Source organism: Alosa alosa, chromosome 1, assembly GCF_017589495.1.
Source record: "Alosa alosa isolate M-15738 ecotype Scorff River chromosome 1, AALO_Geno_1.1, whole genome shotgun sequence".
Taxonomy (NCBI): domain Eukaryota; kingdom Metazoa; phylum Chordata; class Actinopteri; order Clupeiformes; family Clupeidae; genus Alosa; species Alosa alosa.
The window spans coordinates 47367828-47394263 of NC_063189.1; the positions used below are offsets into that span (position 1 = coordinate 47367828).

Genomic DNA, 26436 nt, shown 5'->3' on the forward strand with positions numbered 1-26436 from the left:
GCGTGCATTCAGAGGGTGTCATAATGATCCTACACTTCCAATTTCGTGCAGTTTTGACTATGTTAGGTCACAGATACCTGCGATTACAACACCTCATTTTACTTTTTGTTTTTAACTAGGACATGGCCCCTTGAGATCAACATACAAAAAAAGGTGGACCTCCTAGGCCCTACGGTTCTCGAGATATTCACAGAAAACTGTCTCCGGCCACCTACAGGCCAGTTGGTGTATAGTAACATAAATTAATTTATTGTGTGGCCCCCATGAACGGAATTCCACGAAACTTGGCGTGCATTCAGAGGGTGTCATAATGATCCTACACTTTAAATTTCGTGCAATTTTGACCATGTCAGCCAGAGATATTGTGATGAAAACACCTAATTTTTGCTTTTTAATTTTTAACTAGGTGGCGCTTATACATGAAATAAGTGGTAATGGGATGGGTTGACATGCCCCTTAAGACCAACATACAAAAAAAAAATGGTCCTCCACATAAATTATTTGATTGTAAGGCCCCCATGAACAAAAGTCCACAAGACTTGGCATGCATTCGGAGGGTGTCATAATGATCCTACACTTTAAATTTCGTGCAATTTTGACCATGTCAGCCAGAGATATTGTGATGAAAACACCTAATTTTTTGCTTTTTAATTTTTAACTAGGTGGCGCTATACATGAAATAAGTGGTAATGGGATGGGTTGACATGCCCCTTAAGACCAACATACAAAAAGGTGGACCTCTAGGGCCCTACGGTTCTCGAGATATTCACAGAAAACTGTCTCCGGCCACCTACAGGCCAGTTGGTGTATAGTAACATAAATTAATTTATTGTGTGGCCCCCCATGAACGGAATTCCACGAAACTTGGCGTGCATTCAGAGGGTGTCATAATGATCCTACACTTCCAATTTCGTGCAGTTTTGACTATGTTAGGTCACAGATACCTGCGATTACAACACCTCATTTTTACTTTTTTGTTTTTAACAAAAAAACTTTTTGGTTTTTTACTTTTTTGCTTTTTTGTTTTTAACTAGGACATGGCCCCTTGAGATCAACATACAAAAAAAAAATGGTCCTCCTAAACCTTACGGTTCTCGAGATATTCACAGAAAACTGTGTCTGCCCTACCCTCCTTTCGGGGGTGTAGTCCAGTGGGGGGGCTACAGATCAAAATGAAAAATGATGGTTCCATGCTATCCATATGGGGTTACATGCCCACCAAGTTTCGTCTACCCCGGTCTTTCAGTGTCCCGGGAATCCTTGACGGAAATTTGGACATGCGAAAAAGAACCTTTATGAATTTTATTAATAGCATAATAAAATTAGATTAAAGATATACTCAGCTGTACAATTGAAAGTAGAATGTGCAATAAGCAGTGTGTCAATAGGACAGGCCCGTAAGACACAACTACTCCCTGGGTAACTACCTCATGCATTTATTATCAAGGGCTTTTGCAGAGGTGTGACTTCCTGCATGACAAACCCAATAGGCATTTCAAAAGACTGTAAGGTCATGCCACGTTGTACAAAATCATGGTTTTCACTTTTAAATCATGTAAAAACAGTGTTTGCTCCTAAGTAATCTTGGAATGAAAAGGTTACCCCAGACCATGAGAAACTGGGAGACATATGGCACCTGTCCCACCAGTTGGTCTGTAAAGGCTTGACATGTAAAACTGGCAGTTTGTATTACACTGTAGACTACTTTAGCATGCATCTACAATATAGTTTCCAAAGAAAAGATTGAAAGTGTATTTTCACTTTTCATTAGTGGTTGTTGGTTATAAATGGCCACACCAAACCAATTACAGTTTACTGCTTAAACCCTAAACCGTGATTCTTATAGCACAATTTCTAAAACTGTTAATACTTATAGCAAAACTACTCACTGAGTTTGCAAAACTAAAAGCACAAACACTGCTTTTCACTCAGTTTGCAATTTTGTGACACACACTTTGCAAAACTGTAAGTACAATTCACTGCACACAGCAATCTTTGCGGAACTGTAAACACAACTCAATGCTTTACACTCAATGCTTTACACTCAATGGACTTTGCCTCTTTGACTTGTGATGACTTGACACGTGTCTCGAATCAAAAACTTAAGGTTACTCACGTAACCCCGGTTCTCTGATAGCATGAGTGAGGTATCTCACTATGGGACACGCCCCCTCGCCCGAGTTCCCAGAAGCCATTATTTCATTCGCCAGCCACCATTGGCTGGACGACTGGCGATATCTTGACGTGGAGGAGGTACTTCCTCCTCCCTTATATTCTGCACGGCGTCATTGCTTCAGTCTGGCTAACCAACCTCTTCTGCGCCACCGGCAAGGAGGGTGGTCTGGTGAGATACCTCACTCATGCTATCAGAGAACCCGGGGTTACGTGAGTAACCTTAAGTTCTCTTTCAAGCATTCATTAGGGTATCTCACTATGGGATATCGTGACTCGGATTGCCAGACAAGCTTGCGATCCCCAACAACATCAGCGCCCCCGGCCCCAGTGCCTAACACTGAATGTGCCAAAGTCGGGGGCAGTGACATCAAGTCTGTAAAACCTGACAAACGTTGTCGGGTTTGCCCAACACGCTGCCAAGCATACATCCTCTATGGGGAAGCCCTGAAATAAAGCCCATGATGTCGACATTCCTCGAGTGGAATGGGCTCGTAAACCGACTGGGGGTTGTAACTCCTTAGTCGTATAGGCCAGGGCAATAGCCGCCACAATCCATTGTGATAGACGCGGCTGCTTAGTGAGCGGTCTACCCAGATGTGACTTTGCACAAGACACAAACAGCTGTTCCGTTTTTCCTTAACTCCGCTGTTTTGTCCACGTGCGACGCAACCCTGACCGGACAGAAGCATTCAGCCGCCCCTGCTCCGGGGAGGCGAAAGGCGGTGGGTTAAATGCAAATAGTTCAATCGGCCGACACGACAGTGACGGGTTGAAAACCTTCGGAATGAACTCTGGGTTGGGTTTTAATACAACCCTCGAGTCACCCGGGAAAAATTGCATACAGGCTGTATTCACAGATAGGGCATGAATATCGCTTTTAGTGCGTTTAGGTGGCGTTTAGCCGTAGCCAAAGCCACCAACAAAGCCGTCTTGAGTGAGAGCACTTTAAGATCCAACTGTTGTAATGGCTCGAAGGGAGGGCGAGACAGAACATCCAAAACCATCGGCAGATCCCATGAAGGGGCCAGTGGTTTAGAAACCGGACGGAGGCGTCGAGCCCCTTTCATAAATTGATGTATGAGAGGGTGCTGGCCCGCTGTTTTGTCCCCAAAGCCTACATGGCAGGCCGAGATGGCAGCCAGGTAAACCGACAGTGGAGAAGGACTTGTTTTATCCAGTAAGTCTTGCAGAAACGTGGGATAACGTCCACAGAGCACTGGAAGGCTATCGTCCCTGTTTTAATACACTAGTCATTAAATACACGCCATTTGCTATCATACAACGTCCTAGTTGATGACGCCCTAGCGCTCTGAATGGTCGCTATGACATTGCAGGGCAGTCCTGCAGCTGTCAGATTCAGCCTTTCACGGGCCAGACCCAGAGGGCCAGGCGCTCTGGATGAGGGTGAAATATTTCCCCGTTCGCTTGGGACAGCAGGTCCCTGCGGGGGGGCAGCGGCCACGGTGGGGAGTGGAGTAACGGGATTATTTCTGCTAGCCAGGGTTTCCCTGGCCAGCGTTGGGCTTCGAGAATGAGTGAGAGGCTCTGTTCCCGCACCCTGGCGAGCGTTGGAGTGATCAGTTCCAACGGAGGGAAGGCATAGAGCAGGACGTGTGGCCACTGGTGTGCCAAAGCATCTATCCCTAACGGGGCTTTCTGATCGCGCAGGGAGAAAAACATCGGACATTGCGCATTCTCCTCTGAGGCGAATAAGTCCACTTTCGCTCGACCCGTTCGCAACCAGATTTGAGCCACCACATCGCTGTGGAGTTTCCAGTCTCCGTAGCGGGGGTTGCCCCTGGATAATAAATCTGCACCCAAATTCAATACACCGGCGACGTGTGTGGCTTTCAACGACAGGAGCCGTGTGCTGCTCCATAAGATCAGTCTGTGTGCCAACGTGTGCATATGACGAGACCTCAGTCCCCCCTGCTTGTTGACATAAGCCACCACAGTGGTGTTGTCTGTTCTGACCAAGACATGATGCCCTCTCAGGATGGGCAGAAAATGTCTGAGTGCGAGCCAAACCGCCATCAGTTCTAGACGGTTTATGTGCAAAGATTGCATGTGTGAGTCCCACACCCCGTTTATCGACCTGCCCTCGTGAGTAGCTCCCCAGCCGCTCAGCGAGGCATCCGTCGTCACTACTTTCCTGTGTAGGACAGCACCCATCGTAGTTCCCTCTGTGAGGAAGAGTGGGCGTTTCCAGGGCCTTAGCGCAGCGCAGCAGGCTGCTGAGATTGCGACAGGGCGATGGCAGTGACGCGAGGGATTCAATCCCAGCGACGCCACCCATCGCTGAACAGCCCTCATGTATAAACGGCCGAGGGGAACGACCACCAAGGCTGACGCCATGAGGCCCAGGAGTCTGAGGCAGACCCTGAATTTCACAGTAGCCCCCCTGCGGAAAAGCGTGAGGCATGCGCGGAACGCTTTGACTCGTTCCGCTGACAGGCGCGCTCTGAATGAGACGGAGTTTAGAGACAGCCCTATGAAGGTGGTGATCTGACACGGGCGCAGCACGCTTTTCTCCCAGTTTCATCTGAAGCCTAGTAACAACAGGTGCTCCGTTAGGAGAGCCGTGTGCTGCTGCGCTTCCTGGTATGAGTGCGCGGCCACCAGCCAGTCGTCGATAAAAGTAGCCAGGCGTAAACCTTTTTCCCGAGCCGGGCGCGATAGCAGCCGGTGACCTTGACGAAGACTCTGGGGCTGAGCGCAAGGCCAAATGGGAGGGCAAGCCACTCGTAGGCCACACCTCGAAAGGCAAACCTGAGGAACTTTCTGTGGGGCGGATAGATCGGGACGTGTAGGAACGCATTGGTCAGATCCACTGAGGTGAACCAATCGCCCGGGCGCACAAAGCGCATTAATGCGTCGTTGGTTAGCATCCTGAACCTGTACTTTCTTAGGTATCTGTTCAGTGCACGCAGGTCCAATATCGGGCGCAAGCCCCCCCCCTTTCTTTGGGACCAGAAAATACCTTGAGTAAAAACCGTGACGGCTTTGCTCGAAGGGGACTACCCTGATCGCTTGTTTGTTTAACAGGGAAATTATTTATAATAATTGAAAATAACGCTAGCGTTGCCCATCGCCCCCGGTGGAGCTTTGGCTCCGCCTGGTTGCATTATTAGGGAGTGATTGCACGCCATTGCCACTGAACATGGCTCGTGACTTTTGTTCATTTGACAATTTGTTGCATTCTTTTGACGGATACACCCTCGGCCCGGCTGCGCACCGAAACATTTATTTTTGAAGGGGGGCACTGGTGTGTGCTTGTGAGACTCTGTTGGGGCTCGAACTGGCACTCCAGGTCTCTTCTCCGCTTCAGTGGGCTGTGAACTGCGAGCGCCTCTGTGGCCTCTGCACGCCTCTTGGGGGGCAGTGAACATGCCTCTTTGAACAGGCCCAGGAACGGGGCCGGTGTGAGTCGAGGAGGGGGGAGCGTCTGACTGGATCCGTCCCCCCTCGCCTGCAAGGCGCGTACTAGGCGCGCTTCTTCTTCCTCGCCCCCCCTTGCGGGTGGGGGGTTTGCTGACCTCCCTGTGTCGCTAGCGTTAGGGTTAAAGGCCCAGGCACCTTTGAGCTCGGGAGTCTTACCAAGGCTCTGAGTGGCAGTCTGGGTCGGGAGCTGACGTCTCGGTATCTGGTACTGCGGCGGGCGTGCCGCTGCCTCGGAGAACGTCTGTCTGGGTGCTTTGGGACCTTTCTGGGGAGGCACAACTGCAGCGCTTCACCGTCCCGTTTCTTTTCCTCACACCGCTTTTGCATAGTGGCCACGGCTGGTCCAAAGAGGCCTTTGGGGTCCACGGGCACATCTAGCAGCTGGGTCTTCTCCTTGTGGGAGAGGCTGGAGAGGTTGAGCCAGCTCTCTCTCTCTTGAGAGACCATGAGGGCCATAGCCCGTCCCGCCGTTTGCACCGCACACCTGTGTAGCCGTAGGCAGAGGTCTGTGACCACACACATTTTGTCCCACACAGCTGGCTGGTTGGGGGCGGACGAGAAGTCTTCCTCCAGCTCGGCTTGGTAGGCCATGAGCAGAGATGAGGCGTTGAGAGCTCTCACCGCCGACGCCACTGCTTTGTAGCTTTTTCAGTCACGGGCGGACTGGAAATTGTCGGCTTTGGAGGGGAATGCGGGTTCGAGGGGTCATCGCAGACTTCTGGGTGGGTGGAGATGGGAGGCCAGGAGCGGTTCGACAGGGGCAGATGGGAGAATCCACTGCTTTCCATGTCGAGCCATTCCAGAGCCACGAGCCCTTGAGCTGGGTTTTCCGCTGAGAATGGGCTGCTCCATGAAAGTGTGGCTTCCTCGAGGCACTCGGGGAAGACGGGCAGTAGTTGTCTGGTGGAGCTTTTAGCCTTCGGGAGCCTCTTTCCCTCGTAGCGAGAGGACACGGTCTCCTTCTGGGCCTCAGGCCAGGGAACGCCGAGCTTTGCAGCTGCTCTCTTGCAGACGTCGTGAAGGCCCACGCTTGCGGCTTCATCAGCCTCAGTGGCGGTGCTATCACTTCTCACGCCGCTCGGGCGAGCAGCCTGAGTGGCTGGGATGAATAAGTTGTCGCCATCCTCATCCCCCAGGGATAGTAGGTCGACGGAGTCATCCTCTGAGATGAGTTCAGCTTCGCCAGTCGCACCTAGCATCCCCATTTGGCTGTCTTCGGTGTCGGATATAGGAGATAGAGCGTCGAGCTGGTCGCCCCAGCTAGCGCCCAGTTCTCCAGCGCCGGTCGGCTCCTGGGAAAGGGTTGCTGACTCAAGGGGAGGGAGGTCATCCGCTCCTAGCATGGGGTCGTCGTCGGTGAGACTAGCTAGGCGTGCTAGCCTAGGTCAGCGAGACCGGAGGGAAAGTCGGGCGCAGTGTTCACACACTTCCAGGGATGTTAACGCGGTCTGTGCGTGTTGCAGCCCCAGACACGCGGCACACACCTGGTGGGTGTCAGCGGCCGAAAACTTGTTCCCACACAAACACATCCTAGCCGGGGCTTTGCACTTCTTCGCGGGGAGGGGGGGCACTGGCGTCGACATGTTGTTTCGCTACTGTTTGAGGACAGGCTAGCGGTTGCTACTGTTTGGTGACAGACTAGCTTTGGAGCTACTGTATGGAGACAGACTAGCTTTGGGGTTTGTAGGCTACTGTTTGGAGACAGGCTAGCGGGCTACTGTTTGGAGACAGGCTAGCATGCTACTGTTTGGCGACAGGCTAGCAAGGGAGAGGCTACTGTTTGGCGACAGGCTAGCCAAGTCCAAACCAGTGCTCTTCGAAGATGAAGCGGCGTTAAGGTAGCGTTCGGGGAATGAACAGTTAAGCCACCAAGCCACAGCACCTGTATACGAGAGAGCAAGCCTCTGGGGGCGAGAAGAGGTTTTAGACTAAAGCAATGACGTTGCGCCGTAGAATATAAAGGAGGAGGAAGTACCTCCTCCACGTCGCATACGTCAGTCGTCCAGCCAATGGTGGCTGGCGTAATGAAATAATGGCTTCTGGGGAACTCGCGAGGGGGCGTGTCCCATAGTGAGATACCGAATGAATGCTTGAAAGAGAACTAAATTTTCTGATCGTGGACCAGTCACCCCAGAGACGCTTTCCCTCCGCGACTAAAAAAAAAAATTAAAAATAAAAATAGCGGAGACAAGTGGCCAGAGCACAGTTCAGTGCTGCCGCTACCCCCACACGCGTTACGCACTGTGTGTAGGGTACCAAGACCGAGGAAGGACCAACATTTAGCCAATAAATAGTAGCTTTACTGCAAACTAATTTGCACTCTTGTTAGAGAACGTTTAATGTTAAAATGCACCAACAGCATGTTACATAAAGATGAACATAAAGATGATACTTTTCGAGACCTCTCCATGAAGATCCAAATTGAACTTATGCTAGCCTACTGCATTTAATTGAGAACGCATCTAAGCATGCACGAGAGGGAGAGAAAACGAGTAGGTTCCAGCTGGCTTGTCATTGTTGATGATAATTGATATTTTCTTTTAAAAATATAAAAAACGTATAAAAGGAAATCGTGAAGGCAACAAACGAGATTAGAGGAGATTGCGAATTTATCCGGTTCTCACTAGCCTACTGTTATAAACTATGAGATCCAGGTCACTATGACATACTAGCTGCACTCACTGTGATTTGGAAAGTGGACAAGAATATGAAGAGTTGTCTTTGCCTTTGTGTAATGGAACTGGTGAGTCTTAAAGTATTCTATAATTTATTTACATGAAGCACATGATATGCCGATTGAAACACATTCCACTTAGCTACTGTAGCTAGGTGGCTACTGGCTACCAGGCTCATAGGCTAATTCACTTTTAATTGCAAACAGAAAATGTCAAGCAAGCGTCATGTCATACATGCTTCTCTTTCCAAAGAAATGAAAGCTGTTTGTGCCAACTTAATATCATGCTTATCATTGTTAATATTGTGCTATACATGTGGCACAAACAATGTTTGAGTTTTGTGGACTAGCCATAGGCTGAATGGAGCTGGTAAAAAAAGATCATTATGAGAACGTGTGGTGTGGACAGTGGCACAATGGGCTTAAAGTGACAGTGCTCATTACAGTGGGCTCCACAATTTGGGAAAACAATATATATATTAGCAGCTGTGCTGAGTGTCATGTACGTTTTGTACAGATTACTCAGGTATGCACATGTGTATATTACGCAGGTATGCGCATGTCGTAAAAGATTGCAAGACAGAAACATTGAACATGTTTTAATCTGTATTTATAAAAAAAATACTGTGGATTAGATGTAAGTGCTAAAATTATGAGCGATAGTCTAATAATGGCATTATTAAGTGAAGAGTGCATGAGCCTGCAGTGCTGCATTTGTTTTGTCTTGTCCAGAGAGTGATGGAGTTAGAGGCAGATGTCATGGGTCATGAGCTGCTTTTTGTGGATGAGGCAGGTTTTACAGTAACTTCACTAAAACAAGGAGACGTGGCATGAAACATTTCTGGACACTGTGCCATAATCAATGTCCCAGGACAACGTGGTGGTAACATAACTATGTGTGCAGTTACAGTACAGTATAAATTCAAAATGGTGTTGTTCACCATTATGCAACCCTAGGCCCATACAACACTGCACACATTATTACATTCCTGGACACCTTACATGACATGCTCACTAATGTTCAGAGACCAGAGCAGACCAGATACATCATCATATGGGACAATGTTAGTCTCCATAGGGCTGCTTTGGTCCGCAACTGGTTTACAGAACACCCACTCCTCACTGTACTAAACCTTCCCCCATACTCTCCATTCTTGAATCCAATTGAAGAGTTCTTCTCTGCCTGGCGCTGGAAGGAGGAGGCATGTGGGGATATTGACCAGGCATCATGTCAGGCCTGGATACGGCATTCCAGAAGATATTTTTCCCGGTCCCTTGATGCACACGGAATTTTGTGGCAGGACCCAGGGAGGCGACACGAGGACTGATTTTTTTTTTTTTTTGTCTCAGTGAAATTACTATTTTGTGTTTCGACTTGGAAAAAAACACCTGTGTTTGTTTTGATGTGTGTAAATAAACACCAATACTTGATGTTTGGATCCATATGTTTACAGAACTATGACAAAAGTATGACCTCAAACTGACATACAGTACCCTACCATGTGCACAGAGAAAGCAAAAGCCATATGTGTTTTTTATTCATACCATCAGTGTATAGTTGGAGCATAGTGTGCTTATTAATGTGATGGCTTGTGTTGACTGTTTGTTATGAAAATACCATTTTTACGAAGGTGTGAAGATTTAAGCAAGGTTTATTAGCTTTGTGTGTAGAGTTTTGCAAAAATAGCCAATAGTTACAAAACATCTGCTTAAGCAATCAGAAAAAAACTGTAAGTAAAGATAAATCTCACATGGGGGCGCTGTGGTGCAACTGGCTACAGCGCCCGTACCACGTGGGTCCAAGTGCCCATGGGAACGGGGACACCCCGGGTCATTTCCTCATCCTACCTCATCACCTGCTTCCTGTCTGCCTCTCCACTGTCCTATCATGATAAAGACAAAAAAGTCAAAAGCATATTCTTTAAAAAATAAATACATTTCACAACACGAGTGGGTAGGTTATGGATGAAATATACTAGTTTATCAACTGCAGAAAATTACAGAGCCGCTGAAGTGTCAAATTGTGCTCTCATTTTAAGATTTGTAAAATGGGCTTGTGGAAAGTATAGTTTCTGCCAGGGATGAGCAAAGACATTTTGTGGGGCCATTGCTTGTACCTGAAAGAGGGCACCCCTCCCCCTTCTTGTGTGTGCGGGCAGGGGTGGAATGACTGAACCCCAAAGGCATTCTTTTCCGTTTTGATTTGCGTCATATGTCACATGAGAACTTCAACTGAAAGTGTTAATGCAGCATGGAAATATTTCTGCCTATAAGTCATCTGATGATTTGATTGTAACACTAGTGTTTCTGTTCTAAAGGGGAGGAGCACATTCTTTGCTGCGTGTTCAGAGGAGTTTTTAACAAGAGGTCATATACTGTAGCTCAGAGATTAAGCGAGAGAACAGCTATGGGCCTGATTGTGCCAGTTTTGTTTGCTCTGCTACTCTCTGTTCTAGGTGGATTATACCTCCTGGGAGCTTTCCGTCGACATCGGCCCCGGTGAGCCTCCCCTCGATAAAGGCCCTCTGCCATGGCTGTTCTTGAATTCAGAAGAGATACCGCAAAGTTTTTAGAGCGCATGAAAGGAAAACATGGAGATATCTTTACAGTGATGCTGGGTGGGTTTTTATTTAACATCCATCATGGACCCTTTGTCATTTGGATCAGTGGTGAAGGAGGCCAGAGCCAAGCTGGATTTCAATAAGTTTGCCAAACATCTTGCTCAAAGAGTTTTTGGATATTATACCCCTGAAAGTGACCACAAGTTCCTTCAAATGTACAGCAACAAGCATCTTATGGGTGACGGGCTAGTTGTGATGACCCAGGACATGATGAGCAACCTTCAGAATCTCATGCTGCACAGTGTTGGTTCAGGAGATGATCAAAATGGCTGGCAGGAAGATGGGCTGTTCAAATACAGCTACAACATTGTTTTTCGAGCTGGATATCTGGCATTGTTTGGTAATAAGACACCCACACAGCCAGAGGGGCTGGAGAAAGCCAAGGAGGCAGATCTTCTAGAGTCAGATGAACTGTTTCATGAGTTCCGTAAGTATGACCAGCTGTTCCCTAATCTGGCATATGTCCTGGCCCCAGTCCTTGGCCCCAGTGAGAAGATGGAGGCAGAGCGTCTGAAGAGACTATTCTGGAATATGCTGTCAGTACAGAAAGTGAGTACCAGACACAACATCAGCAGTTGGATCCTGGATCAGCAGCAAGTAAGAGCTGAACGTGGAATGGAAGAAAGCATGCAAGACCGATTTATGTTCCTGCTCCTTTGGGCACTTTTCCCCTTTGGGGAAACACTGGCCCCTCTGCCTTCTGGCTGCTCCTCTTTCTCATGAAGCATCCTGAAGCCATGAAGGCGGTGCGAGCTGAGGTGGAGAAGGTACTGCGGGAGACAGGACAGGAAGTGAAGCGTGGAGGACCCCTCATTGACCTGACCAGGGACATGCTCCTGAAGACGCCGGTCCTAGACAGCACTGTGGAGGAGACCTTGCATTTAACAGCTGCATCTCTCATCAACCGCGCTGTACTGCAAGACATGACCTTGAAGATGGCTGATGGTCGTGAGTATAGCATCCGGAAGGGAGACAGAGTGGCTCTTTTCCCCTATACAGCTGTGCATATGGATCCAGAGGTTCACCCTGATCCAGCTACTTTCAAATATGACCGTTTCCTGACTTCAGATGGTGTGAGAAAGACAGATTTCTACAAAAATGGCAGAAAGGTAAAATACTACACCATGCCCTGGGGAGCTGGTGTCACCATGTGTCCAGGGCGCTTTTTTGCCACCAATGAGCTGAAGCAGTTTATCTTCCTCATGCTCTCATATTTTGACTTTGAGCTGAAGGACCCTTATGAGAAGGTGCCTGATATTGATGTAAGGCGTTTTGGCTTTGGGTCACTGCATCCCACCCGAGACATTCCCTTCAGATACAGGCTGAAATTCTGACATAGAGTCATAAGTTGCTTGACAACAATGTATGAATCTTCAAGAATTACAGCACATTCATACAATATATTCATAGAATGTAATTGAAATCACACACATACATACATACGCTTGTAGTCTTGGGAATATTGCAGGCCATTAACAAATGTAATTAAATGTAATTTTTTCACAACATTTACTGTCTCTATCACAATCCAGTGTTTTCTACTGTTATACAGTTTTTTCTGATTGCTTAAGCACATTTTTTGTAACTATGGCTTTTTTTTACAAAACTTTACACACAAATAGGAAAACCTTTCACCCAATCAGCAAAACATTGTAGTTCTCTTGCAAAAGCTAACACACCTTGCTTAACTCTTCACACCTTCGTAAAAATGATGTTTTCGTATCAAACAGTAAACACAAGCCATCACAATAGTAAGCACACAATGTGCCAACTACACACTGATGTATGAATAAAAAACACATCTGGCTTTTGCTTTCTCTGTGCACAAGGTACAGTAGACTATGTCAGTTTGAGGTCATTCTTTTGTCATAGATCTGTAAACATACAGGGATCCAAACTTGTAACTATAAAGCATTGGTGTTTATTTACACACATCAAAACAAACACAAGTGTGTTTTTCCAAGTCAAAACACAAACTAGCAATTTCACTGAGACAAAACAAATCAGTCTACATCGGGTCGTCTCTCTCAAAATTTGATCTACATCACATGCAATGTCCTAGTCCAAGGCACTGGGGAAAATATATTGGAATGCCGTATCCAGGCCTAACATGACAATATCCCCACATGTACTGTAGACTGATTTTTTTGCCTGTAAAAGGGCTATTTCTTTCTCTTCTTACCCTTCCTCTTCCCCCTCCTCGTCCTCCTTTTGCTCCTCCTTGTCCTTATCCTCTAACTTCACCTCCTTGTCCTTGTCATTCTCTCCCTATCACTTCTTCACCTCTGCGTCCTCTTCCTCCTACTTCTTCACCTCCTTGTCCTATTCTTCGGCCTCCTATAATTCTTACTCTTCTCACTCTTCCGCTCCCTCCATTGTACCCATTGTACATTACCTGTGGCTTATTTATAATGCTTAGGCTGACTGCAAAGTGAACTAATTATCTGAAACAGTTTTCACACGAGAAAGTGCGCCACAGAGTTATAGCCATACATGTGTATAGATTTGTGGAGTGTGTTGATTATTTGGAAATTGAGTGTAAAACATGAGTTGTGTTTACAGTTCCGCAAAAAGAGTGCCGTCAGTGAATTGTGCCTACAGTTGTGCAAAGTGTGTGTTACAAAATTGCAAACTGAGTGCAAAGCAGTGTTTGTGCTTTTAGTTTTGCGAACTGAGTGAGTGGTTTTGCTCTAAGTATTAATAGCTTTAGAAATTGTGCTATAAGAATCACGGTTGTGTTTAAGCATTCAGAAAAAACTGTATTTAACCCTGCCACATGTAACCTTTTCAGTTAGGTGTTTGTGGTCATTTATAAACATTTTAGCCACACAAACATTAAAGGACACGGAATCTGGCATATGTCACTTTGCTGTATATTATTTTACACTGTGTTGCAACAATTGGACCCGGTACATTAGGAGTTTCTCCAGAAATTAAAGTTTTATTGATAAACTAGAGGAGCACAACTCGGCCAACAGATGGTGCTAAGACCAGCAAACGTCAGAAAAGGCCCAATGTTGCTATGGTACAATCAGAAAATGCAAACTAATTATATTATGTTATTGGTCTTATTTGGGCATATTAATTCCCTGAGCCGGTCCTCAGATCCACCCCAAGATCTAATGGGTTCTTCAATGGGTTGGAGTGGAAAAGACAGTTTGAATGAAGTTTCTACGTTAAACGGTTGAAGCTGCATTAAATGCGTTAGAAGAAGAATAATAATCAGAAGAAGAAAAAGCCTTGGAATAACAGTACAGTGCATTACATATTACAACATACATAGTACATAGTACAGTGCAGTACAGTGCATTACAACATATTACAGTAATAACAAGCCTAGGAAGAACAGTACAGTGCATTTTCATGCACTGTAATAATAATAATAAGAAGCCTAGGAAGAACAGTACAGTGCATTTTCATGCACTGTAACTAGAAAAGCATTTCCTGAAGGAAATACAGTGCATGAAAATGCAAAAAATATGATGTAAAATATCATACAGAGTAAAAACAAACTATATTGGTTGCTAGGTAGATGAGGTTTAATATAGTTGGAATGACTGAACAGTTAAATAGGTGGATAGTTTATATAGTTAAATGATTTGCTTGGTAGATAAGGTTTAATATAGTTGGAATGATTGAACGGTTAAATAGGTGGATCATTTAAATGGTTAAATTATTTAGGTAAATAATTGACGATAACTGACAGTTGGAATGGCTCTAATGTTTGCTAGCAGTTATGCTAACTATGTTATCAAAGATAATAATGTTAACCAAGTTACTTAACTTAGTTAACTTAGCTAATGTTTTCATTTTTAGTAGTTATGCTAACTAGCATGTTAGCAATGCTAACATGTTAACTATGTTAACCATGTGACTTAGCTAACCTAGCTAATCATTTTTAGTAGGTATGCTAACTATGCTAACTAGCATGATAACATGTTAAGTATGCTTACCATGTGACTTAGCTAACTTAGCTAATCATTTTGAGCAGTTATGCTAACTATGCTAACTAGCATGCTAACTATGTTTTAGCAGTTTTGTTAAAAATGCTAGCTAACATGCTAACTATGCTAACCATGTTACTTAGCTAACTTAGCTAATCATTTTTAGCAGTTTTGCTAAAAATGCTAACTAACATGCTAACATGCTAACCATGTTACTTAGCTAATCATTTTTAACAGTTTTGCTAAAAATGCTAACAATGTTAGCAATGCTAACATGCTAACTGTGCTAACCATGCTAACTAGCTACAGTGGGTAGGAGTCATAGTTGATGACAAGTAACAGTTACAGTGGCTGAACAGTTAAAAAGTTCAGTAGTTTAAAGGGTTAAATTGTTTAACAGTGAAATATTGTAGTGAGGACTTTTATTTTGAAACAGTTTTTGGCAGAGGAAGCAGTTGAAAAGGATGTGTAGTCTTAATAGGGCCAGTTTGTATGCTTAAAGCCTGAGACTGGCAGTTGGGCCAGGTGGCCTGAACACCTGCCATAGGATTCTAATTGCTGTGATGTCATAAAGGGCAATGTTAAGTCAATGGGGAAATTTTGATAGTTTTTAATTAATAGTTTAAAAAGTATAAAAGTTACAAAGCTGAAAAATACATAGCACTCTTGTCCCAGATAGCAAAATGTATTTGGCCCGGATCCGGCCCAGATCCACCTTCAGATCTGGGCCGGATTCGCAAAACGGACCTGGGCCGGTGTCTTTTGGCACAACGGGCCAATACCGCTTCGATCCGTTTTCATGATCTGGCCCAGCTCTGAACCGATGTGTTTTATTTGGCGGATCCGGGCCAAATGTGCAAATTATCGTCATGATCTGGGCCAGATCCGACCAGATAAGTGTTCGATAGTGGCGATTAAGGGCCCTTATTTGGGCCAAATGTGCACTTTAACATAATGATCTGGGCCAGATCCGGACCAGATGAGTGTTCGATAGTGCCGATTGCGGCCCTTATTTGGGCCAAATGTGCACTTTATCATAATGATCTGGGCCAGATCCAGACCAGATGAGTATTCGATAGTGCCGATTATGCCCTTATTTGGGCCAAATGCGGACCAGCTCATTTTACGCCTGGCACCCATTTGTACTATATAGTCAATGTCACTAACAAATCAAGGAGTTACAGTATTTGTTCAGAATTTCAAGCTTTAAAAAGTTAAGATTGTCAAATGTATAAAGGATTACTAATAAAGCTTTTTAAACAGTAACATCCAATACCCCTAGTTGAACTCAGTAGCCAGTAGTTTGATCATGTATATTGAGTGTTAAATTATCAACATCTTGGAATAAATTATCTAAAAATCAAAACCTTGTACTAATGTATTTCAGAAAAGAAGCACAAATTCAAAATTTTACTTACTTTATTAAATTTCATTTATCACACACACTTTCCCTCTCAATTTATTACACACACATATGTAGCATGCACTGGGTGGTGGGTGGATCTTGTCCTTACTGCCCCTTTTGAGACAAGAAAGGCAAATCAGCACACATGACAATCCTTGGTTAATGCTTCCTTTACAAAAATGACATTACTCAACATTATCAAGATAGTTAATTAATGATTTGAGTTGAATTTGAGAATGAATGATTTGCAGTGTGTAATGCTTCCACTAGATTGGAAATGTAAAAATCTTGTTTGAGAAAGATGACAAGTCTTAGTCTTGGAACAAGAAAATTTGAAAAATGTGAAAATGGAGGGTACAAATTAGAAGACAAAGTGGAATGTCTATTTCTATCCCTGTTCAAACAATTTAAGCAAAAAAAACAGCGTTCCACATTCAGTTTTTAGAGAGACAGTTATCTTTGATTATGAGTGCATCACCGGGACTCAATTTCCAAATGACGCATTGTCCGTCATACTTAACGAGAATTTTAATCCTGATAACACCTTTATGTAATATATTTTGGTTTTGAGTTTTAAATGTCAGAAACATAGGCTAAACAGGGCTACAAGACTTACACTTACCTTACTGAAAGGCAGGATTTGCAGACAGGGCACGCCGAATTCACGCCAGTCACGCCACCTCAACGCCTTGGTCCTGGGGCTGAAGACAGACATTTTATTAAATATCTTTTATTTTATATCCTTTATATTTTTCTGAATGACTGATATTTATGACAGCACACTTTATGCAGATTAGCCTATAGCCTAGGCCTACTGTTTTTTATTACAACTCTACCTCTTTAATTCAGCTGTCTGGTTGAAGCCTGGAAATGTTGTAAACAAAGTAGCATAGTTGGCTGGTTTAGCCCATCATAGTCTACTGATTGGACTGTTCAGTTTCCCCATGTGTGTAGAAGTTTCAAGATAATACTTGTTCTCCTTGGGACAGGCCCTTTTGGGAAACGTTGGTATTGAGATGATCAGTCAACTTCAATGCAAGAGTTTTAAACAAATATGTGCAGCAATGATAGCGAATGATGCTAAGCGGATTTAATAGTAATTTAGCTAGTCGTCTTCTATGCGATTCTGCCTTTTCACACCGCGAGATTCTAAAGTGAAGCATGTATCCAGCGTTCCACGTTCAGCTTTTAGAGAGACCGTTATCTTTGATTAGGAGTGCACCACCTGGGATTCGAATTTCCAAATGACGATTGTCCGTCGTACAAACGAGAATTTTAATCCCTGATAACACCTTTATGTAATATATTTTGGTTTTTGAATTTTAAATGTCAGAAACATAGGCTAAACAGTGCTACAAGACTTATCACTTACCTTACTGAAAGGGAGGATTGCAGACAGGGCATGCCAGTCACGCCACCTGAATGCCTCAGTCCTGGGGCTGAAGAGATGGGGGCGGAGGGAGAAGGCATGATTCATTTGATACTTGGATACACGCCTAGACTGCTAACTGTATAAAATCATTATTTTAACATACAAACACGTATCTCACTACATAGAACACATCTCAATTATTTTCTGGCTTACAGAGGATGCAGTAGCGGTTAAGGAATCAGGCTAGCATGCTAGCCTGGAAATTGTGAGTTAAAATCTCAGCCTAAGTTGCTCTAAGGGAGACTAGCCCTGAAGTAACAAGTAAATTGACCAAATTAAGTCGCTTTGGATAAAAAGCGTTGCTAAATTAATTTGTACATGGATAAAATTTCATTAACCCTTGCTTACCCCAAAAGCTAACGTTAACTAATTGTCCAAGACCAGTTTAAAGTAGCGTAAACGTCAAAAGGATCCATTAACATTATATGAAAGCAAAAATAATGTATTTCATTCTAATATAGTTGAAGCAAATAGGCTTACCTGAAACAAATCAAACAGTTTGAAGGTGGAGTCTGTCCGGAGTCTACTGCTATCTGGGGTCCTAAGTAAGACCTATGTGACAATGTTTGAATGAAGTTTCTACGTTAAACGGTTGAAGCTGCATTAAACGCGTTAGAAGAAGAATAAGAAGAACTAGAAAAGCATTTCCTGAAGGAAATACAGTGCATGAAAATGCAAAACATATGATGTAAAATATCATACAGAGTAATAACAAATAATGTCGATATAGTTGCAATAGTGTTGCTATGGTACATATGTTGGTTGTTATGCCAGGTTGAAGCTGCATTAAACACGTTAGAAGAAGAAGAATAAGAAGAACTAGAAAAGCATTTCCTGAAGGAAATACAGTGCATGAAAATGCAAAACATATGATGTAAAATATCATACAGAGTAAAAACAAATAATGTCGATATAGTTGCAATAGTGTTGCTATGGTACATATGTTGGTTGTTATGCCAAATTAAGTGGTTGCTATGCTGGTTGCTAGGGTAATCCTGTTGGTTGCTATGGTGGTTGCTAGGTTGAAGTTGTGATGGTTGCTAGGCTGTTGCTAGGGTGTTTGACATGGTTGCTATGTTGTTGCTAGGGTACATGAGTGGTTGCTAGGCTGTTGCTAGGTTAGTTGTGGTGGTTGCTATGCTGGTTGCTAGGTTAAACCCATTGGTTGTTATGTTGGTTGCTAGGTTGTAACTGTGGAAGTGGTTGCTAGGCTGTTGCTAGGGTATTTGACATGGTTGCTATGTTGTTGCTAGGGTACATGAGGTGGTTGCTAGGCTGTTGCTAGGTTAGTTGTGGTGGTTGCTATGCTGGTTGGTAGGTTAAACTCATTCGTTGCTATGTTGGTTGCTAGGTTGTAACTGTGAAAGTGGTTGCTAGGCTGTTGCTAGGGTATTTAACATGGTTGCTAGTCTGTTGCTAGGGTACTTGAGGTGGTTTCTAGGCTGTTGCTAGGTTAGTTGTGGTGGTTGCTATGCTGGTTGCTAGGTTAAACTCATTGGTTGCTAGGTTGTAACCAGGGCTTTGAACCGGTTCAAGGAACGAAAACGAAAACCGGGAACTTTTTGTATTTTACAGGGAACAGGAACGAAACCGGAAACGTTATTATTTTTTATGTTCTGGAACAGGAACACTTATTTAAAAATAATGGTAACCGGTTAATACCGGTTTTATTTCGCTCCTCAAAGTTTTCGCCCTAAAAAAAAAAAGTAATTATTTTCCCAAGACGCTACCATGACGGCTGAGGTTCACTTCCTGTGTGACATCAGACATTCGCTGACTGAATGGAGAGAGAGCGGTGGATTACAAAGTCTCCACTCCACATCTTAAATAAGAGGTAAATTACGATCCATCGTTAATTAAAACGCTCATTCCAAACACAATAACAATAGATATATTTGTCGACTCCATCGCTAATGATGGACTAGCTTAACATTTGGCTAAATGGCTTTTCAACACCTCTGTTTGCCTAATGCACAGATGGCTTGTTACTGGTATGAGTAGGCCTACTGGATGGTCTTTCCCCGACAGTTGGAATTTGTTGTTGCCCGAAAGTGGCATAACCACGGTCTTAATAATGTTGTTACGTTTGTGTGGAAATTTTCTCTTTAACAATAAACTACACATTTGAAATAATTGTAGGCCTATTTAATTATTATTATTATTAATAATATAATTATTATTATTTAATAATGGTTGTAATATTATTACATTTGGTTTAAGCTGGATGAGATAGATGTGACATAATTCTATAGCATTAAACAGCTGACAGGAACGAAAATTAACCGCCCGAACAGTATTTTTTGTTCTAACCGGTTCGGGAACGTCAATTTATTGGTGGTTATAATTCCGTTTCTGTTCGGAACGAACCGATTGGGGGAAAAAATCGGTTCAAAGCCCTGGTTGTAACTGTGGAAGTGGTTGCTAGGCTGTTACTAGGGTATTTGACATGGTTGCTATATTGGTTGCTAGGTAGATGAGGTTTAATATTTGGAATGACTAAACAGTTAAATAGGTGGCTAGTTTAAATTAGTGTTTTTCAACCACTGTGCCGGCGCACGCTAGTGTGCCGTGAGAGATCATCAGGTGTGCCGCAGAAAATTACCCAAATGTCACTCACTGGTCCAGAAAAGCAACTGTTGCAACAAAGAATTTATAACCACATGCTCTCATTGATTGTATGATTGCACTATTTGTGGTATGCAGGCATTGTACAACGGGGCCCCCATATCCAGTATTCACAGAATCATCACATATCCAGTTCATAACAACAATTAAATTTTAGATATAGTCACCTACAAATGAAACAGAGGGCGCTTGTTTTATTGAGCAGGTCTTGCATAGAAGCCATAATAAGGCCGTATCTGTGTATTATTTTAAATTTTAGGCTATGGTATGTTTATTTTTTCTTCACACAGGATGTTAGTGTGCCGTGGGACATTTTAAGTGTCAAAAGTAAAAAGGTTGAAAAACACTGGTTTAAATGGTTAAATTATTTGGCGAGGTAGATGAGGTTTAATGTAGTTGGAATGCCTGAACAGTTAAATAGGTGGATAGTTTAAATGGTTAAATTATTTGAAAGGTAGATGAGGTTTAATATAGTTGGAATGACTGAACTGGGTAGATGAGGTTTAATATAGTTGGAATGACTGAACAGTTAAATAGGTGGATAGTTTAAAAGGTTAAATTATTTGCGAGGTAGGCCTAGATGAGGTTTAATATAGTTGGAATGACTGAACAGTTAAATAGGTGGATAGTTTAAAAGGTTAAATTATTTGCTAGGTAGATGAGGTTTAATATAGTTGGAATGACTGAACTAGGTAGATGAGGTTTAATATAGTTGGAATGACTGAACAGTTAAATAGGTGGATAGTTTAAAAGGTTAAATTATTTTAAGGTAGGTAGGCCTAGATGAGGTTTAATATAGTTGGAAATGACTGAACAGTTAAATAGGTGGATAGTTTAAATGGTTAAATGATTTGCTAGGTAAATGAGGTTTAATATAGTTGGAATGACTGAACAGTTAAATAGGTGGATAGTTTAAAAGGTTAAATTATTTGCTAGGTAGATGAGGTTTAATATAGTTGGAATGACTGAACTAGGTAGATGAGGTTTAATATAGTTGGAATGACTGAACAGTTAAATAGGTGGATAGTTTAAAAGGTTAAATTATTTGCGAGGTAGGCCTAGATGAGGTTTAATATAGTTGGAATGACTGAACAGTTAAATAGGTGGATAGTTTAAATGGTTAAATGATTTGCTAGGTAAATGAGGTTTAATATAATTGGAATGACTGAACAGTTAAATAGGTGGATAGTTTAAATGGTTAAATTATGTTGTGGACAGAGGAAACGAACAAGATGTGTAGTCTTATTAAGTGTGCTTGCAAAGCAGCACACTTATTGTTAAGTGTGCTTGCTGCAAAGCAGCACACTTATTGTTCTTCTTAAGTTTTATTATTATTATTATTTTTCCCGTCTCCCTAATTTTTTGTCAGCTCTAGCGCCTAGGCCCTTTGAGACAGACACCGTTCCAACTTTAAAACGTCCGGTCAGTACCGGTGTAAGTTGGTCGCGAAGATGACGTCAGGTGGGTGTGCCGTTCGTCCGCCATATTGGATTGAACAGAAAGCGAAACTAAATTTTCACAGGTCACAAATTTGATCTGAACGCCACGAAACTTGACGTACATTATCCTTGGACCAAGCCTCACAAAAGTTACCGGAAGGATTTTTGATTTTCAAAAGCGTTTGCCCGTCACAGCCAAACAAAATCGGACAGAAACCGAAACCGAAAACCGAAACAGGAAGTCGTCCATATCTCAGGAACACTGTCACATATCGATACCAAATTTTGTATATGAACTGGGGACTCCAGTGTGAGGGTGCATAAGCTAAAAAAAAAAAGAAATATTCTAAAAGTTTCCATCATTTGGCAAACCACCCATCCATTTTTGGTAATTATCACCTTTCACATTTGCAGTTGTACTGCTATCACAATGCCTTTCAAGGATGCACAATCTCTCTGGAGAACCACAATATCTCCAGGTAGCCTTACCCAATCATGGGATAGTATGGACTTACGAACTGAAATAGCAAGGAGAACAGTAGCTATATATAGCTTACATAATAGAGTTGTTTTCACATTGACGGCATTCAAATAAAATTTTTCCTTATTGTTAAATGTCATGACGGGAGATTATTATTAAAAATGTTACAAGTATGCAAATTCATATGTTTACGGGAAATTAGGTTTTACTCAGAGGTGGAAAGTAACGAAATACATCTACTCACGTTACTTTATTGAGTAGTTTTTCTGTGTATTTTGTATTTTTTAAGTAGTTTATAAAATTTGTATTTTAAATTTTACTTGATTACATTTTGAGTGAAGTATTGTACTTCGCTACATCAAAAATCCCATCCGTTACTTGAGTAAAAAAAAAAAGTTAAGACTAACGAAAACAGAAAGGGAGAGAAAAAATCGCCTACAACAGGACATGAATCAAGCTGGCCCATGCAGTCTTTCTGAAAGTGATGGAGATGGAGCTGGATCACGAGATGCCTCAGATTACATGTGTAGCCTAACCTATGAAAGTGTACAGTATTTTCCGCTATTTCAATGGGTTGTCTCAGTTCGTTTTAGCACTAATGATTGCGGAGATAGCCTATTCAAGCAAACACCATGGGATTTCGTGTTTTGACGCTTTGTGCTCACCTTTATTTGGAAAGAAGTTTATTAGTTGTTTCCCCTCATTTTGATGTCTATTTTTCCTGTTTCGGCCTTTGTTTTTGGTAACCTGACTTGGCTTTCTTGGAGAAAGACATTGCACCAGCAGCACAACAATTAGCGGTCCACTACTAGCGATGCTCAACTAAATAAACAAAAGATAGACTATCGTGCAGGCGGACTAAACCATTTAGCTCTTTAGCAAGGGGAGAGTGAGAGTGACCTTAGACAGTTTTCACTATGTTTTGTATACAAAATCCAGTCAGTCCTGTCATTTTGACATTTAATTTGGAAGTTAAAATATTCAGGTAAAATAAATATATGGTGGAAATAAGTATTGAACACTTAATTTTTTTTTTCAGTAATTAGCCTGAACTTCCTAGGGTTAGGGTTAGTGAGTCTATTCAAATTTTTCACTACACATTATATTAACACATATAAAAAATCCAAACATAACAGTTATGTGTAAAAAAGTGGAATGACACAGGAAAAAAGTATTGAACGTGCCTACTGAAATTTCTTCAATACTTGGTGGAAAAGCCTTTGTTTGTAATGACAGCTTCAAGACATTTCCTGTATGACAAAACTTATTAGTCGCAGTATCAGGTGTGATTTTGGCCCATTGTTCTAAACAGATTCCAGGGGTCCCTCTTGTGAATCCTGATCTTTAGTTACTTCCAGAACTGTTTAATTTAATTTAATTTAATTGGCTGCCTTCAAGTCTTTCTGAAGCTTTCTCAGAGTGGTCCTTGGCCCTTGGAATTGACTATCCTTCTGACTCCCTGGTCAGAAATATTGCGAGGAGATCCTATGCATGGCCGGTTGATGATGCAGTGATGTTCCTTCCACTTGCAGATAATGGCTCCCATGCTGCTTACTAGAAGATTCTGAAGTTTTGAAATGCATCTGTAACCAGTTTCATTGATATGTTTTGCAACAATAAGGTTGCAAAGGTCTTGGGGGAGCTTTTTGCTTTTATCCATCATGAAATGTTTCTTGTGTGACACCTTGGTAATGAAAAACCTTTTTATAGCCCATCAATATGTAGGCTACTAACCAAGCTTATATTAATTTGCACAGATAGAAAGGATAACTACTCTCTAACTACTTACAGATTCCAGCTCGTTCCTTCCCTTTCCTTGCCTTAGTGCTTTTTCTTAGCGTGTTCAATACTTTTTCCCTGTGTTATTCCACTTCATTACACATGACTCTTCTTATGGAGTTGTTTGGATTTTTTATGTGTGGATTACCTGAGTTATTACTAATGCCTGGTGAAAATGTTGTGCCCCCCGTATTCCACTTTTCAAGGGCCCTCTCCTCCATTGGGGCCCTATACTTCCCACTTTCCCCAGTCTGACGCCCTTTAATGTGCTGAACCTTCTGCTCGTTTCCAAATCTAAAAAACTCTGCAACTCAACATTGGCCTGCCTGCCTCAGCTGCCTGTGAGAGGCATTTCAGTTGTGCTGGATTACTGTTCACTGCAAAGCGAACAAAGATGAGTGCAACTAACTTTGAAAATCAACTACTACTCAAACTTAAAGGAGAAGTCTTTCACATTTTTTCACATAGATCTCCATTTCTCAACGCCACTGAGTACTGTCGGGTATGAACAAAACTCGATTTTACCTAGCTCGAGTTGCTCCAGCTACAGCGCTACATACTGGGAGCATGAACATTGCTGCCTTAGCTGCTGGCTGCAGCAACTCGAGCTAGGACCAAAGTCCTTTTAGGCAAGTCCCTCCACTCGGCAGGCCATATTACAAACGCTTTTTGGGCACTTATCGTTGCATCTATTTCAGCAGAAATGCGTGTGCGTGGGCTTCACGACACCAATCTTGCTCCAGCGGCAAGATCACAACAGATGACATGATTGGCTCAATGTATTTTACAACACACCACATGATTGGCTCAATGTATTCACATGTCGACGTTTTGCCGTGGAAGGGTTGTGATATGTGTAGACAACTGCCATATTGGCGTTACAAACCCCCATGCATTACTATGGAGGATTTTTTGAGTGCTATATCTCCTCATTAGAAAGTCTCTGGTAAAACTGGTTGTTCTGGTACCCCCACCCCCCCTCAAAAAAAAAAAAAAAGTAACTAAGTAACTTTTACTTAAAGTACATTTTAAATGAACTGCTTTTTACTTTTACTTGAGTACAGTTTCAGATCGGTATTTTAACTTGTACTTGAGTAATATTTAATCAAAGTATTGGTACTTTTACTTGAGTACAATATTTTCATACTTTTTCCACCTCTGGTTTTACTGGGTTGTTTTGTTGTAAAGACATGCAAGGCATTCTGGGCCATGTAATAGACAAACAGTTGTCGGCAGCGTTAACTTGATTTCCATAGCCTATGTATTAATATTAATAGGTGTTTCTGTAAACCTAGGGACAATAAACAGCCATCTCTGTTACAAAAACGACCAGGTAATCGCTCACTGAAGAGGAAACTATGATAAAAAGATTGTTTTCCTAAAAGCATGGTGTTGACAAAAGAATAAGCAGGAAATGCCACGTTAATCTTAAATAGCCTACATCTGAACACTAGGTGGCAACGTTGTATTACATTTCACTAAATGCGGTGGAATTAGTAGGAAGTAAGGTGCAAATATTATGTAATTTATCATGGGAAATTATTGGAAATGTTATTTCTTGTTTATTCTAATTGCAAACCACACACATCCATTCGTAATCACACGTACACATTTAATACTGGAAGACTCATTTCGTTTATTTGATTTTGCCTAGCAACGGGAACAGACTTCAGAGCAAAGATTCTAGAACAGAGCTTCAGAGAGACAGGTTTTGAGTTCGTGGCTAAGTACCTAAAATATCGGTTTCCATGTGTATGTGCTGGATGGTGTGCTTCCTTTATGAAAGTAAGTGTTTTATAGAGTTACAGACATAATGAGTCATGTTGTAGTGGTCCACATAAATGTGCCCCTTCTGTTATTAGAATGCTAAGCGGACATTTTAACATCATTCATTTCTTGTGTGGCTAGAAGCTAGCTAGCTAGGTCATAGGGAGGAGATGTTGTAACGTTATGAGATTTATGTTGCTTAGCGTAATGCCATGGTCATTTGATATGAGATGCTTGTACTCCGTCACTCGTAACTTTAGGACTCCTATTTTTTTTTCTAAGAGTAATTCAGGAAGCATTTTAGCCCTAAAAGTAGCGCCTGAGTCTGTGACAGCTTAAGCGAGGACTCCTAATAAGACCGATTCCCAAACAATGTTTTGTGGTGGCATTTCACGTCGCGAGGGAACAATTTTGCATTGTAGGCATAACTAAGGGATGCAGTAACACCACCAACAACAACCAAAACTAGCCTACTCATTGTTTACATGTACATTAAATGTAACGTTTCATTGTGAATCAAATTAAAAGATTCTCCTCTTTGCAAACGTTGGCATAGGCATATGGTGACAGATTAATTTAATAATGTTGCTGCGTGAATCACGGTAAGCTGAATGAAGTGGCCACTTCTTAATAGGAGTCACTGTATGGAAGTA

General features: G+C 42.6%; 1 protein-coding gene, 1 long non-coding RNA gene and 1 pseudogene across 2 annotated transcripts in view; 1 reads left to right on the plus strand and 2 right to left on the minus strand.

Annotated features, from left to right (window-relative positions):
- Nucleotides 1-10681: 10681 nt before the first annotated feature.
- Nucleotides 10682-12504, plus strand: LOC125293023 (annotated as a pseudogene).
- Nucleotides 12505-16256: 3752 nt separating this feature from the next.
- On the minus strand, nt 16257-16949 carry LOC125293120. Its single transcript, XR_007193329.1, has 2 exons — nt 16883-16949; nt 16257-16374 (listed from the first exon to the last, which is right to left on the minus strand). It is a non-coding gene; the product is annotated as an uncharacterized LOC125293120 (long non-coding RNA).
- A 1121-nt stretch (nt 16950-18070) lies between these two features.
- Nucleotides 18071-26436, minus strand: part of LOC125293097 (G2/M phase-specific E3 ubiquitin-protein ligase-like) — a 31185-nt gene continuing 22819 nt past the window's right edge. Inside the window, exon 4 of the mRNA XM_048240786.1 lies at nt 18071-18244. Coding sequence (XP_048096743.1) covers nt 18234-18244 — 11 coding nt within the window. The 3' untranslated portion in view covers nt 18071-18233. The remainder of the gene's footprint in view (nt 18245-26436) is intronic.